Source organism: Simochromis diagramma, unplaced genomic scaffold (genome assembly GCF_900408965.1).
Source record: "Simochromis diagramma unplaced genomic scaffold, fSimDia1.1 OVJJ01000442.1, whole genome shotgun sequence".
Lineage (NCBI taxonomy): Eukaryota > Metazoa > Chordata > Actinopteri > Cichliformes > Cichlidae > Simochromis > Simochromis diagramma.
The window spans coordinates 139,456-156,569 of record NW_024387267.1 but is presented as its reverse complement, the minus strand read 5'-3'; the positions used below and the strand labels follow the sequence as shown (position 1 = coordinate 156,569).

The 17,114-nt window shown below is 38.0% G+C and overlaps 1 protein-coding gene across 1 annotated transcript in view; it reads right to left on the bottom strand.

Moving 5' to 3' along the window:
* Window positions 1-13,075: 13,075 nt before the first annotated feature.
* The window catches only part of LOC120715439 (B- and T-lymphocyte attenuator-like), a 25,843-nt gene continuing 21,804 nt past the window's right edge, over window positions 13,076-17,114 (bottom strand). The window contains exons 3-6 of the mRNA XM_040002451.1: window positions 13,936-13,977; window positions 13,730-13,855; window positions 13,621-13,655; window positions 13,076-13,541 (exon numbers count right to left, since the gene is read on the bottom strand). Coding sequence (XP_039858385.1) covers window positions 13,437-13,541; window positions 13,621-13,655; window positions 13,730-13,855; window positions 13,936-13,977 — 308 coding nt within the window. The 3' untranslated portion in view covers window positions 13,076-13,436. The remainder of the gene's footprint in view (window positions 13,542-13,620; window positions 13,656-13,729; window positions 13,856-13,935; window positions 13,978-17,114) is intronic.

The following is a 17,114-nucleotide window of genomic DNA, read 5'->3' as shown; positions in this document are numbered from 1 at the left end:
GAGAATTTCTTGGTTCATTTTTTTATAAGCGTCTGTAGCTGGTTTCAGTCTGAAGTGAAAGGTGTCACTTCCTGCATTCAAGGTGTAAGAAAGTACGTCACATCTTTGGATGAGCCAAAATTAAAAAGTAGGGGGGCGAGGTTTCATTGACTGCGCCAAGCATGTGATTCTGCACATGCTGTGAGTAATCCAGACAACGGAAAGTGAAAAATATGACATAAAAATCACATGCTCTCAATCCCCACCTTCCAAAGTCCAAACTGTTTATGATTCTCAATTTAGGATTATAACTTGAGAGTATATTTCAGGTTAATTAGCAAGAACCAGCATGTAGCATGCATCGGAAACAAAAACATGTAAGTCAAACTAATAATGGCCTGAAAAGGCTGCTCTGTGGTGCGGTGGTTGGCACTGCTGTCCCACAGAAAGGATGTTATCTGGTCAACTGGGGCATTTCAATGTAGAGTTTAAGTGTGCTCAGTGTGCCTGTGTGGGTTTTCTCTGGAGTTTTTTGGGTTTGTTTCTGGGTACTGCAACATGCTTGTTACAGTCTGTGTGAAGGCCCTGTGGTATATTTTATTCCTGCACAGTTGGTGTGAGGCACCCACAATTTTGTTGTACATGTACAGTGACAGTAAAGGCCTATTCTATTCTATTCTATTCTATTATGACCTGCCTTTGATGTACTCTGCCTTTGTCCCTCTGTCACCACATGACCTTAAGTTAACTAAGCTTTGGCTACCTTATTAAAGCCCCATATTTTCAACCTTGCAAAACCCAATAACATTCTATATCATTTTGATTTTAAACAATCAAAATGATATAGAATGTTATTGGGTGATATGATACTTTTCTTACAAATAACTTTTTTAGTCAAAGTCAAAGTAAACTTTATTGTCATCTCTGCCATATCCAGTGCAGCATATAGAGAGACAAGATGACGAGGCTCCGGTTACATCAGCTCAAAAACAAGCTAATAAATAGATATAAAAAAGGAGAAGAAAAAAATAAATAAACGCTTAAGAGTTACAATTACAATTAGCTTGCTTATCAAATAAGCAATATCGATTCAATTTTAGCCAAAATATGTTATTGGCCTTAAAGATCAAAAGCACTCTCTTCTAAACTTAGAAAAACTCAGGCGTTTTGGAATGCAAGCATTCATCAGGACATTAAACAGATTTAAACATCTGGTTAAACATGAACAGGTTAAATTAATGTATTATAAATGTTATTTAGTAGACAGTGCCTTGACATTCTTTCAGTTTTTGCCGCATATGTCTCTTGTAGAGAGCATAAAAACAACATGAATCCAGAAAGCACTCCTACTCTAATAAGTCATTAATATTCAGTATTAGTGATTTTGCTGGCTTATTAGAGGGTATCACCTTGTTATTAAACCCAGTTTTCATTAAAGATTTTTTTTCAGCCATGCTATGATGGCAGCATAAGTTGGTTCATCCACTCCTTGTACTAGAGGTACTGATGTTAACATTTATTTAAGATCTACCTATTCTCATGGGCTTTCAGATCACTTTGAAACCAACTATGAGTCTGTTCTGTCTTAGTTTATCTTGGTTCTTTATCTTAATGGATGATGCATGTATGTGTGTATCCAGGAAACTGTACAGATCTTCAAAGTTGTCACATTACATTGCTAGTGATAAAAAAAAAAGCCTAATTTTATAGCCTATAGGGATAAAGTCAGAAATACTATAATGGCAGATAGCTTAGACTACTCCAAAGTTAGCAAAACAATAATAAACCACCTAAAAAATGTGTGAAATGATGTTTTTTAAAAAGGATGTCTACGAAATCAGCACTCGTAATGGAGATGAATTTCAATATATTATCCCCATCAGGTTTGAGCATAAGTCAGGTTTTGGTTGTCCAAATAATAATTTATGACCAATCACTTTCCCAACAACCTCAGCTGCAGTTTGTATTCAGTTGAAACTAACAAATTACCATTTAGCATATTAGCTTAGCAACCTGCTAAATTAGTATCTGAAACTAGGCCCAAACATTTAGCCAAGGTTTCTGCTTTTTAAAATAGCCATCTTTCATAAGTGCTGCACTAACTATCACACATAGCATTCTGTGATAATGGCTTTACTATTAGCCTGCAAATTATACTAGTAAGCTAATTTTTTTTTTTTAACAATTTTTGTTTCCTACAAAGTTTGGTTGGTGCAGACCTTCCCAAAGTGTGGGGCCTGCCCCCTAGGTATGAAAAGGGGGGGGGGGAGGGGGGAACAAAACGCTTGGACACTGCTAGCATGGGAGATGAAGCATAGCTGAATATGTTTCCAAACCAACTTCATTCTAAGCCAAAGACTAGAAAATATGGTGAAGCATATCTTCCCTTTGATTTCACCTGCACAAGTGCCAAGGTAGGTCTCCCCTGCATAATTGGTTTTCCCTGCATCGGGAGCACGCGCTGGGCTCTTCAAATCACGGGCAAACAGTATCCCACATTCTTGATTTTTAGTTCACAAACACTTCTCATAATGACTAACTACTCCTGACATTTTGGAGATGTTAGCTCTTTATACAGTAAAGTTACAGTGGGATACAAATTTGTCCCCCGGTTCAAATCATGGACAAACAGTATCCTACAGCTGTTTATGTTTTTAAACCCATTTTGCACAGAGAGGCATTCTTGGAAAAATGTATTGACAGCAATGTTGAATATTATTACACGGGAAAAAAATAACTACACGTAAAATAATTACACCGTGACACCTCTGTCTTTCTAAATGGAGGGACAGTAACTGCGTGTGTGTATGTAAGCGTGTAAAACCTGAAGATAGTCAGATTAACAGTAACAGTATTTTGTCTCTATCTGCCATTCTGCAATTCATCTCATGTAAACAGTTTTTAAAAAATGTCAATTTTCGGTGATTCAAAACGCTGTTTACATGTGGATGAAACAGCTGCGTTTTCAAAAATACCCGTGTAGGTGTGGACGTAGCGTAAAAGAGTTAGTATTTTATTTTATTACTACCTGTAATTTATTGCAGATTACTTGTATTTGCTTAATTGTTTACTAAATGTTTGAGGTGTGAAATAAACCGCAATGGAGCAAAATAGGGGTGTGTGTGGTTGGAGGATGTGTTTGTGCGCGTGCGGGGGGGGCGCGAACATTTTTCTTGTAAAACAAAGGGGGGCCTAGCAAAAAAAGTTTGGGAACCACTGGGTTGGTGCAACATGGTAGTAACATGCCTTATTCTGATGCTTGATATTCTATGCTCAAAAACACTGGACCTGAGCATTGCTGTATATTTAGAACATTCTTTTGTAACAACAAAAGAATGTTCTAAATATATTTCATCAACTTTTTAAAATGTTTCACAGTTATTATTACACCATTACCCCAACTGTGATAGAAAATTATGGGTGCAATCTGTAAAATACATCGTATTACTGTTTTATTACATTGCTGCAATGTTGCACAAGTGTCTCATTGCGGTTTGGTTAGTTTGTCACAATAGAGCGATGCTGCGACAATATCACCATCTGGTTATAATGGAAACTTTCCAAACTATGAGCTAATGCATTGCAGCCATTGTGCAATGTGCTTGTAGTGTGGTTTATTTTAGACACATCAAAGTATTTTGTTATGTTGTTATTTAACAAGTAACTTTTGAAGTAAAATATAGTTTTCTTAGTGCAATAACAGCTGTGGGATAATGAGTGGAAGGCTAACTTTATGAGTTACATCTTCCTTTTCTATTTCTGTAAAACCATTTGAGCCGTTGTCTTCACATATGCTCATGTGGTGTGTGGTTCAATTCTACTTCCTGCTCCCAAATGCAAAGACACTCAAATACCAAAGAAGAAAAGCTTCTTTAATCATCAACGACAGAGAGCAGCAATGCAAACACACTAATTCAATCATAAATACAGTCAAAGGTCCTGTTTGCACAGGATGTGTGCAAAACTGTTACCTGTACAGGAAGCAAAACTATTACCTTTCCAATGTGTCATACACCACACACGCACGTACACACATGCACACTTACGCACACACACACATGCACCCGCAGTCTTTGCAGACTAAACAATAGTGGTTTCTCAAGTAGGAAATTTCACTTCTACAGTTTGATTTGATTTACAGGAATTCAAAAAATGCTAAACTGGGTACACGGTAACACACACCAGTGAGACGCCAGTAGATTTAAATAAGAAATTGTAGCAAGGCTTAGCTCACACATCAGTAAAATATGCTGATTATAATAAATTGAGCTTCACAGACTGATTTTAGAGCATTTCAGACATGAGGATTGTCATCATACATCGTTGTCATAGATATGAGTGTAGAGCTCCTGACTTGGTTTTGTTGTCTTCCTCGGTTTTCCTGGATAACACAGATGAAAGGAAGTCAGTTCATCTTCTCAGGATCATGATAGTGAATGTGCATAGCATGACATAAGTATTAACTTTATGTGCAATTTTAATAATTAATTAATTTTTTATTTTTTTTTTTACTATTTTTTGGTTTAAACTTTATCCTTTCAGCAGCACAACCAGTTCCTCTATGTACAAACCCAAACATCTCACCTTTGCAACCTTGCTTCGATGTAACACATATTAATATTACTACGGTGACAAATACCACACTCCCAACAACACGGTATATGACTGGCCAGAAAGTGTCAGCAGAAGTTGTATTCACTGCAAGAAATCAGAGGATGATTGATGTAGCATCAAAGAAGCAGTGATATAAAAATTAGTGTGGGAAACATAATGTTCGCAAAACGAGGCAAGCGAAACGGTAAACGGAAGTTTCTTACCTGGTGCCAAAGTTGTCCACGAAGCTGTGGTGAGCTTCACATTATCTGAAAAAGATTTGAGCTGTTTGTTTTTCAGAAATCATATCATAAATCAGATTATCTGAGAATTAATGAGGGATGTTGAATGAATTATTCTGTAGCAGGAAAAAATAAAATCATGTAGTCATCATTTAGTCTTGATATGTATAAAGGATCACTCACCGTGGACATTGACAGTGATTGCATGACTCATACTCCCTCCACCATGACACTGATACTGACCAGAGTCACTTCTGAGAATGTTTTGGAAGATCAAATAGAAGATCCCTGCTGACTTGTTTAAAGGTTTCCACTCTGTTTTAATGTGACTGTCACTGCTGACATTGACGGGGACATCTGTTTTCTCAAGTTTATACCAGGTTACTGTTGGTGGTGAATCACTGCAAAAAATAACTGTGCAATTAATCCAAAGTTGATGTCCAAGTGAGGCATTATGAACTGTGTTGCAATGTACTCTAATTTCTGTAGAACAGTCAGAGTCATCACCTGCAGAAACAAGAACAACAAAATATAGATTAGGAAAGACTGAGCATATATTTACCTAAATTAAGTTTTTCTAAATCTATCTAAATTAGATCACAGAAAAAGCTTTATAGGTTTCCATGCTGCACCTGTGTCACTAAACAGTACAATCAGGTTAGAAAGTCAGTCTGTGGTGTATTTGTGGTTTGAGCACGTTGCTGCTCTGAATTGACTGAAACAAATTCTTTTAAAAAAGAGAAACAAACAGATTTAAGCTTTTTAAACTTTGGAATATTAGAGTCTGACTGTTTTTAGGATTTGGAACAAAATGTTCACAAAGTGGTTAAATATAAGTTTCCTTTAATGAGTCCAGTCCTTCAGTACATTAAAGATTTGTTAAAAGAATCATCATCATTTTCAAAAAAGTTTTTTTTTAAATTCAGATTTATATTGATTCAAGATTGGCACAGTAAATGGATGGTATTGTTGTTGCTACTATTAACATATCTGGAAAAAGTCTAAAAATCATTCACATGTTGAGCTAAAATCTACATCATAGCATCAAAGACCATTTCACAGCGTTTTGTCCTTCGTGTTGAGGCTTTTGGTAGACAGAGGGTGTGAGCGCTGCGCGGTCAAGCCTTTTGGTGCATCTTAAGAATACTATAAAAAAATACTAGACGCGTGCACTGAATTAACATTTAAGGTAAACAGTAAAGGATATTTAAAATTTTGTAGCTGTTTTCTACATTTTGCACCTGTAACAGTGCAAATATTAAACTCAGTAGGGTTCAGACTGAAATAGAGCCATTTAAAGTTAGTAAGAATCACTTACTCTGAGCATCCGGAGTGATAATGAGGACTGGGAAGATCAGCAAATAGAGGATGGTCCGGCACAAGTAATGTTTCATGGCAGACATTTAAGGAACCAGCTGTGTACTTGTGTAAAACCTGTATGTGCTCTGTATGTGACAGTGCATGATATATGGTTGACTTCACTTCCTGTTTCTGATTACAGGGGTCTTTGGATGCATAATAGTGTTACACCCAGTATGTACCTACCACAGCACCAACACACCTTGGTGTATTTTTCAGGGTTTTTTTTTTTTTTACTTTAGTGCTTTACACGAACACAGTATGAGAATAATTCATTATCATGATCTAGAAAAATCAGTATTATTTAATTGCACAAAATGACTAATATTACATCCTAAACTTCCAAATGAATCACTAAAACTACAGGAGCTCATCAGTCAACAATGTAGTTCTTTCTTCTTTCTTTTGTCCCTAGCCGGCGGTTGACAGGAGAGGTTGTCCACAAAGCCAATACATTGCTGTGTGTACCGTAGGGTTTCCATCTTGGTCAACAATGCATTTCCAGGCCAGGTGATCTCTGGCCTTGACCTTTGCAACTACATTAATGTAGTTGGAAAGTGAGTGGATAGCTGATATGGTACAGACAGTGTGTAAGACATTAAACGATAACTGTTATCAGAGGTGTGGTTTCACAACAGTACGGATGTCATGGATGTGCACTGACAACCACTGAGACTAATTTTAGTAGCAGGTTAATAAACATTTGATAAACCAGTGAGCATTAATGGCAGGATGATTGTGTGCATAGCATTGGCTGAAAATGACAGCACCCACATTCTTGGTAATGAACTAACATGCCAACAGAACAATTGTGCAGCTGTTTAACATCATTTTGTAGCAACACTGGAGCTCTGCAGCACACAGGAATAAGGCCGATACAAAATTTTGGAAATAACAACAATTCGCAAAAGAAAAAACACACAAGCATTTTAGCAAATCAACAATTCAACAGAATGTCTTCTATTAGCGTGGATAATATTTTTTAACCTCCTGCAAAACCTATTTATTAATGCATTTTAGAAGTCCTTCATGCAGGTGGCGCATCTATGTAAATACATCTGTCAACTGAACTAGGGCGTAGAGCACAGGTGTCAAAGTCAGGTCCTCGGGGGCCGGTGTCCTGAAACTTTTCCATGAGTCCCTGCTGCAACACACCTGAATAAAATTAGTAGTTCATTAGCAAGTTTTTAAAGAACTTGAGTGTATGTTGAGGTGCCAATTCAGCCACTTGTTTCATGTTACAGCAGCTCATGACTGAATGAACATATTTTAACAAAGCACAAAAAGCCCTTCACTAATGGCAGGATTGTAAAAGAGGCTATGAAATGTTGGCTACGTCCACACTAGCCTGGATAGATTTGAAAACGGCGTTTTCATCTGAAAATGCTCCGCGTCCACATTAGCGTTTTCAGTCGTTTTCACAGAGTTGTGCGTCCACATTGAAAGGGCCCAAAACGCTTATGTTCAAGTCCTACACATGAGCAAAAGCGAGTGAGAATTAAAGAATTTGAAGAAAAGCTATCTGGAGTATGTACAAACTGATATTACTCTTTTTGTAGGGCTGTCAGAATTGAGAGCAATCAAAACAACTGCTGTACAATGCCCTCTTTGTTTAATTGGTCACATGACTGCATCACATGACTAAAATGTGTCAACGTTTTAGAAAGTCTGCCTTTTTGATTGTCCACACTGCGACGGGACAGCTCCGTTTTGAAATCTATGCGTTTTCGAAAGCATTTTCAAAACGCTGTGTTTTTCCTTGGGGAAAACGCCATCGCAGTGTGGACGGGAGGCCAAACCGAAGAGAGAAAACGAAGCGATTTCAAAGGAAAACGCATTAGACGTAGCCGTTATCCAGTGACCGTAAAAGTACTAAAGAAATTTTGTCTGCTATTGCCAGTGTACTTGGTGCAAATATTGTGGCAAGGAGAATGTCTGCAATGTCTGCAGATGCATTATAACAGCTGGAATTGGACATGCATAGGTGCAAATCATTTTTAATTCAGTGTGCGGAGTCAGCTGGCTGTTTTCAATCAGATGGTGTTTGGTGACTTTTTTACTTCAACTGAAAACTACAGGCAGAGCAGCAGATATTTACAATTACTGAAAGACTACTTTGCAAAAAAAAAAAAACATGCCTGTTGAAAAGCTCGTGTCTGTGACAACTGACAACTGCTGTGGCGGGTTGTTACTCAGGAGTTTAGTTTCTAAACTGTCATTGCATCACTTACCAACAGGCTATACCCATATGGAAAAGATATATATAAATCTTATAAAGTTTGTATCTGTCTTGGGTGAAACTTGTATGAAAAGCATATAAGAATGAAAACAGATATAAGATCCCTTGAAAAATTATATAATGAAACTTGTATGTTTTGGATACTTACTAAAACAATATATGAAAGTAATGAGAAAGTGGCCACTTTCATGAGTAAATCATATAAGGCTTACATGATTTACTCATGAAAGTGGCCACTTTCTCATTACTTTCATATATTGTTTTATCATGTAAGCATATACTCATGTATATGCTTACATGAGTAAATCATGTAAGCCTTATATGATTTACTCATGAAAGTGGCCACTTTCATGAGTAATCACATATAAGTTTTTACTATTTCTTTTCCATATGGGTATGCCCAAAAGTTATGGAATTTGACCATGTCGTGCTGCCTGTTGTTAATAATGTTAATGTCATCAGCTCCATTCGAGCAAAGGTAAAGCAACACCGAAGCTTCAGGTTGTTACTGGAGGAACGCTCTGCCAAGTATGGGGATGTCCTCCTCTATACTGAAGTCAGATGGTTAAGTCGAGGTAAGATACCAAAGTGCTTTCTTTCATTCATCTGGAAAATGAGGGAGGAGGATACCACACTATAATCTGATGAAGGGTTGCTTCTTGATCTTGCTTCTCTGACAGTTGTAACCTACAGTTACAAGGCAGAGATTAAAAAAAAAAAACTCTTGAGAAGTGAAACAGGGATATGAATGAATAAGTAATATCTTTGTATCTGCACTGTTTTAATTTAGTGTGAGATACATGTCTTTGCAGTGTATACAGACATACAACATGCACTTGGTGTCAGTGTCCCTGTGTCTACTGTGAGATTATTATATTATCTTATGCCACATTAGACCCCTAATTAAAGATTGTGAAATCATTATGTAGTTTTAGTTTGCATTATTCTCCTGAAGAGGTGATAACTATTACAGTTATTAAACTGATTTGTATTACATTAGACTGCTCATTTATTGTGAATGAATGATATTGTTTTATGATGCATTATACTGCTGAGTTATAAGAAATACTGTTTTCAGAGAGTCATCACCTTATTTGTCTGATTAGAAAAGAACAGAACATACTGCACAGGAAACCAAGGTCATAACTTAGGTTCACTGAGAGAGAGAAAGACTGTGGATGTTTAGGTTTTATGACTAGGTGGAGGGGGGCTTAAGCTATAAGAATGTGTGGAACGCTCAGACACTTCGAGATCAGGCGGACACCCTCCCGCGCTCATCTCCCCTCCAGATGGTTTATGCTCATAAAGTGTTGAATTGTATGGAATAAAAGATTGTTGATTGAGCATTTATACACCGAGTAAGGCAAGGCAACACCGAAGCTTCAGGTTGTTACTGGAGGAATGCTCTGCCGAGTTTGGGGATGTCCTCCTCTATACTGAAGTCAGATGGTTAAGTCGAGGTAAGATACCAAAGTGCTTTCTTTCATTCATCTGGGAAATGAGGGAGGAGGATACCACACTATAATCTGATGAAGGGTTGCTTCTTGATCTTGCTTCCCTGACAGTTGTAACCTACAGTTACAAGGCAGAGATTAAAAAAAAAAAAACTCTTGAGAAGTGAAACAGGGATATGAATGAATAAGTAATATCTTTGTATCTGCACTGTTTTAATTTAGTGTGAGATACATGTCTTTGCAGTGTACACAAACATACAACATGCACTTGGTGCCGTGTCCCTGTGTCTACCCAGCTGACTCAGTGAGGCTACATGTTTTTTTGTTTTGATTTTGTTCCTGCTCTCACTCTTCCTCCCTATTCCTCTGTCTCCTGACTGCCTGGGCAGAGCTCATCTCGGGCTCCCGCCATTGGCCTACGCACCTGGCTGTAATCACACACCTGAGGCTCATTACCTGGCAGTCTACGGTCTCATCACTGGACCGTTACTGACTCTCATTAGTGACAGGGCTACTAGCACTAGGTCAAAAGTAGTCAAAAAAGGCCAATTATATTTTGGACCTCAGAGGGGTAACCCAACAAATCATGAAAAACTAGGTTTAACCTTTTGTTCACGACAGTGTAAATTTAAGCATGTAACAATTAGATTTTTTTCTAACAAAAAAACAGTTCAACTTAAATTAGACTTGTGTTTGTAAATGAACCACCCTGTGTTTTGTAGCTTTCTGGATTTTATAGTTACTGGGCTACATATTTATTTATTATACAGGCTATACAGTAGATTAAATCAGCATTCAAATGTGTTATTTAACTAAAGTGTTTAATTATGTGGGCTACAGAAATAATTAAGTTATAAACTATATTTATATGAAACGTGTATATTTACTGGATTTTAGTCATTTTAACCATATGTAACACCTGCATATGTGTTTTTAAAAAGGCTTTGATTTTGCCACCCCAATTGATTTCCATGCCATTCTCATGCCACCCTAAGAAAATTTCTTTAGATTCGCCCCTGGTTAGTGAAACCCAGCTTAGTGAGATCCCTGGTGTTCTTAGTGGTAATTCTCTCATTTCCCTGGACCTGCTCCTGTGTTTCCTGAATGACTGCGCTTGTGTCTTTGGAGTGAAGCCAGTTTGCGTGAGGAGATTCGGAGTGCGGAAATGGAGCGACTGAGCGAGGAAGTGGAGCGTGTGGAGTGAATGGAGTGAGGATCAAAGAGCAAGTGTGGAGAGTGTGTTTCTTCCCTCCATCTGCTGGGGATCCCTGGAGCCCTGTCTGTCCCCTCACGTTGTATATAGTTCACCTGGTGCTTTGTGTAGATAAAGACTGTTTTCTGCTTTGATTCCAAGTCTTCGTAGGAGTCCATTCAGTCAGCCCTGACACTTGCAAGTGAACTAAATATTTTTTTTGATGTGTTAATGCAAAATGTAAGTTGTGGACAACATCATTTTGTAAATATTCAGGACAAACAAGCTTTTTGGGTTGTTTGAGTTGAAATTAGGTATGAAATATTAGAAAGCATGAGTAGCTCTCGGGGGGGGTTGGGGATCCCTGCCTTAGAGTATCTGTTGGTAAAGCTAAAAGCTAACCATTAAAACCAGCACACATGTTAATTCAATTCAATTCAATTTTATTTATATAGCGCCAAATCACAACATAAGTCGCCTCAAGGCGCTTCATAGATACAGAGAAAAACCCAACAATCATATGACCCCCTATGAGCAAGCACTTTGGCGACAGTGGGAAGGAAAAACTCCCTTTTAACAGGAAGAAACCTCCGGCAGAACCAGGCTCAGGGAGGGGCGGCCATCTGCTGCGACCGGTTGGGTTAACCCTTAATAAGATTTAAAAGAAACGTATCCAGCTGTTTCAAGGTGTTTAATATGAGGAGTGAATCAGATGCACACTTAATGTAACGGCTGCTGTTATTGTGTATATATATATTTATATTTCTTCATACATTCTTATATATTTCTATACTGTGTATTGTGTATTTTGTTGTACAGTTATTTTATTGTCAACTTTAATTTATATATTTTATTTTATTCCTTCCTAGTTAAATTTACCCTTTTTAATTTTCATATTTATTTCCTATCTTATTCATAGCCTTTTCTTTTTTTCTTTAGGTCATGAGCAGTTGTCTAAGCATTTCACTGCATATCGTACTGTGTATGACTGTGTATGTGACAAATAAAATTTGAATTTGAATTTGAAAGCAAGCCATTTATTGTGGACTGACAGCAGGTTGTACAAAACTTAAAACAAGTACAAAATAATAAAAATGAACTTAATGAAACCAAAAACTAGAAAACATACTAAGGCTAACAATAGTAGGATAGAACAGACACTGACAAAGGACAAGGAGAGAGAGCAACTTTATGTGCAAAGAAGGGCAATTAGAGGAAGTGGAGACAGATGGGGAGAATGAGACAGTTAAACAAAGTCAAAAGCAAAACTGAACACAATACATGCAAGACTAGCAAAATAAAACAGGAAGTAGGTAATTAAAGGAACATCTAACAATATGATGGAGAATAACAGCCCGTTCTCACTCCCGAGGTGTAACATGTCGACGTTTTGTCATGTCCCGCGGCGTTCCTGAGGAACGCGAAAGGAGACCTTCGGCGTTCTTATGGTACGCGGCGGGTTATGGCTGGAATCCAGTGCAATGACGCTCCCGCGGTAATAGACGTTCCAGCCCTGTATTCCAGCCCTAAACCTAACCTTATCCCAAGCCCAAACCATAACCTTATTCCTGATCTTAACCAGGACTATAATGATGTTAAATAGCGTGTTTCTAAGCGATTTGAAGGAAAAGAGCGAACATGTGTAGATGGAGTCCAGACGGTTCTCATATTTCCTGTTTTTTCCGAGGTCGTCATTTAGGAACGTGGTGGGTAGCCGAAAACGTAATATGTTGACGATTTGTCACCTAGCGTAAAATGTTACGCTTTGGGAGTGAGAACGTGTTGAGAATAAACAAGATATGGACAAACATGGGGACGAAAAAAACTAAAATAAGGAACAGAAGACAGAAACTTCAAGAAAAAAAGCCTTAGGCTATATAACAAAATCAACAGGAAATAACTAATACAGATTTTTTTTTAAAAAAAAATTTTAATTATATGACTAGAAGTCAGACAGAAAAAAATAAAAATGACAGAAATTGAAAGTAGAAAAACTGAAAAGGCTGGATCAAAAACTCCAGGATTCTGACAAGCTAATGAAATAAACTGGGAAATTAGCCACAGAGACCAAAACCATTTTCTTGTACCACCCTGTAACCATGTTTATTTCTGCTGTAAACTTTGAGACCGCCTCAAGAGGACATTTAAAGAACTGCAGGCTTTGGCACTTGGACATCATTTTTCAGCCCTGGAGATGACTGCTTATGGTTTACAGGTTGTATTTTACACTTCAAGTAAATCTTTGCATCACCTGCTAATTGTACAGCTTGTGGTTGGGAGCAGCAAACACAACATAGCTGCTCTCCTCCTCGAGCAGGCATATTGCCCTCCTTGGTCAATATGCCTGTTCATCATATCTTGATAATGTCAGCTCATTGTTAGATCTCCGAGATCGCAGAGTAGAGGGTCTTCCTCTTTCCTCTTTCCAAGTGCTTGAAGATGACTTTTGAAAAGAATTGATCCACCATGGGGATCTCCATCTGCTTTAAACATTCAAAAATGTTTGTGGGTTAACATTATTGATGGAAAAATGTGATAAGCTTGAAATGTTTTATATCTTACCTGATTTTCAGCTTGACTGTCTTTCTTTGGCTTCCCTGCAGGATGGACAGTTTACATGTTCAGTACGTCTGGTGATGTTTTATTTTGAAGAGGAGAGAGAACACCTCACCTTTACAGCCTCGCATTGATATGACAGATAGGATTATGACTATGATGACGAATGTGGCGATCCCAGCAGCAGAGTACACGTACAGCAACAAGGTTTCTGTATTGTCAGGAACAGAAGTCGTGCGGACTGCAAGAAAAACAGGTTTCAGTCAGTTTGGATTTAATAAAGCTACAACAACAACACAAATTATATAAAACCTTTCTTACCTCTGACATTATTCTGTGTAACAGTGGTAATTTCACCATGATCTGTAAAAACAAAACAGGGAAGCTGTCTGAGATCTGAACAACACAAAAATATCATGAGATTCAGAAAAAGTCCACTGTTCAGTGTGAGTAAGGTTTCTTAGAGAAGTATAATTAGTGAAAAATCCACACTCACCGTAGACATTGACAGTGATGGCATGACCCATACTCCCTCCACCTTGACACTGATATTGACCAGAGTCGTTTCTGAGAATGTTCTGGAAGGTCAAATAGAAGATCCATACTGATTCGTTTAAAGGTTTCCACTCTGTTTTAATGTGACTGTCACCGCTGACATTGATGGGGACAATAGCTTCCTCAACTTTATACCAGGTGACTGTTGTTGGTGAATCATTGCAAAAAAATACTGTGCAATTAATCCAAAGTTGTTGTCCAACTGATGCATTATAAACTGTGTTGCGACGTACTCTAATTTCTGTAGAACAGTCAGAGTCACCTGCAGAAGAGAAATTATACCAAACACATAAAGAAGAACAATTAGAAATTAAGAAACGTTTGATGTTAATTTTAATTTAATTAAGAACATAAAACACTATATTACACAAGAGACTGATCAAGGTGTTTAGATAATACATTTATATAAAGACTGTTTAATTGGACAAAACAAATAAATATATAAACAGAAATAAAAATTGTGCACATTCCTATAACCTTCTTAGAAAGATATTAAAAGTATAATGAATACTCACTGTACAAAGAAAGAAAAAGTATAATTTGCAACAATAAGATCAAAGAGAAGTAAACATGAGGTATGACAGACATCAAAAATGGAAAAAAAAAAATCTAGAATAAAAGTGTCACTGGGTGACATTTATTTGATGATGTCATGACAGGCTGTGTGGCAGGCAGGCAGCAGGAGTGGTGGACCGAAAATGCAGGACTCTTGGAGACGGACTTAAATTCAAAACCCAGCTTTTTTTGCTGGAAAAAACTCTCAATCAATTAAACTCACAAAAACAAAAACAAAACTCTATGGACTGAATTGGAACAGAGAACCTAAACAGGAGCCAATCACACAGCAGCTAGAGGGTAGCAACATTGATGACGTGACAAAGAGTAAAGGAAAACACAGGGCTTATATACCCAGGGGAGTAATCAGGGAATGGGAAACAGGAGGGAGACACAGCTGGGAGGAATTAGGGCAAACGAGACAAAGAGAAGTAAAAGTGAATACACTGACATAAGTCATGGACTTTCAATGTAAAACAGGAAACAAGAAACAAGTAACAATGATGCAGACTGAACTAAATCTAGAATAATGATAGTGAACACAGCACAACTAAAGAATCAGAACATAAATCCTAGTACAGAAAAAAACACCAAAATATAAGAAAAAGAAAATGCTGGGTCAAAATGACCCAGAACTGTGACAGGAAAAGTAATTTGCATGAACTCCAGAAGTTCAGCAAACTGTGAGTGAACCCGTCCTAACACAAAGGGGAACCTAAAGCCATGTGTATTAATTTAATGTATACCTTTTACTGTCAGATATTCCACTGCTCTTAAAAACTGAGCTCACACTCTCACTACAAGATCCACCAGCAGGTGTCACGGAGCCGTTTATCATATGACAGGAAAAACTGGAAGTTTAAACTTCTGTGACAGCATGTATCATTACTGTCCTCTAGAAAACCTTTAAGAAATCATTTGCTTTTCATTTTGTACCAAATAATTTTATGTTGAGAAGAATAAGATAAACCCTGAAGATTCACAGTAGTTTACCTGTGAGAATATCAGTATAGGCAGGTCCACCACTGATGTCCTGTGTTTTTCACAGATGGTTTGGTGGAGGGTCAGTGGTGGAAGGAACGATGACTAAATCTGGGAGTTAAATTCTTGCACCCACTATCAGATTCTACACTGGTGCAGTGGGTCCTGGGTTCCTCCTAGTCAACAACAGTACCTGGCCTTATGTGGCGAGAGTTTTCACATGAGAGGATGAAGGAATTTGCACCACTGACTGGCCTCCACACCAACCTGACATAAATCCAACAGAACACCTGTGTAACATTATGTTTCAGTCCATCTTACACCACCAGGTTGCACCTAAGACTGTCCAGGGACTCAGTGATGGCCTGGTCCAGATGCAGATCCCCAGGACACCATTCCTTCCTCAGGAGCATGCCCCGATGGTGTCTGGCATATACATTCAAACATGTGGGGGTGGGGGTCACACAAACCGCTAAGCACTATTTTGAGTTGCTACAGTAACAGTTTGCCAAAATGGACTAGCCTGAAGTCATAATTTTTGTCTGACTTTGAATTCAGCCTTTGTGCACACGGATGTTCACTGCTCGTAGACTTAAATTACACCTTTCTTGGCTGCTACTTCAAAGCACATTGTGCGCTGTCTGTCCTGCGTGCTGCACAACAATATTGAATATTTAGTATTTACTGCTGTTTACACTTAGCTAGATTAATGCAATGGTGTTGTGTTTAGTATGTTGCTTTGGGTTTTTTTTTTTTTGCTTGTTTTCTATTCTTCTTCTCTCAACAGGTGATCCAGGAGATTTTTTTTTCTCCCCCCCTTTCTCACTGTCCCTCTCCCCTTCTGTTTTTCTTTTCCTTCCTCTTTCTCTCTCCCTTTCCTATCCCTCACTCATGTCTGTCCCGTCTGTAACATCTGAAATAAAATATAATAAATAATAAAAGCGAAGGTCGATCAAATGGACCAATACGGCAATGCCACGATGATCCATTTGGCAAAGTAAATCCATTGGGTATCCTTGTTGGTCTTCAGACAACATTCCGACGGCTAAAGAACCAATGGGACAGGCAAAAAAAAAAAAAAAAAAAAAAAAAAAGGAAAATCTACTACCATCTGGAGTTTTACACTTGAAGATAAATGCAGAGTTTAAGCGCATTACCACCATGCCACTGCAGTCCAGATTACTCTCGCAGATAGATGTGCTATCTGACAAACTAATAAAGGTCTTCAAAAGGCGAGGAGGACAAATAGGAAGAAGACTTCAGAACATTCTGGAGCCCACGGCCCAGGCCACAGATGAAGCCATTATCCAACGATCTAATAAGGAAACAACCATGGGAATTTACATCATAAAGTCAAGAGATGGCAATGGCAGCCCTGAGGACATCGGGATAGTCCTTGAAGGCCAGAG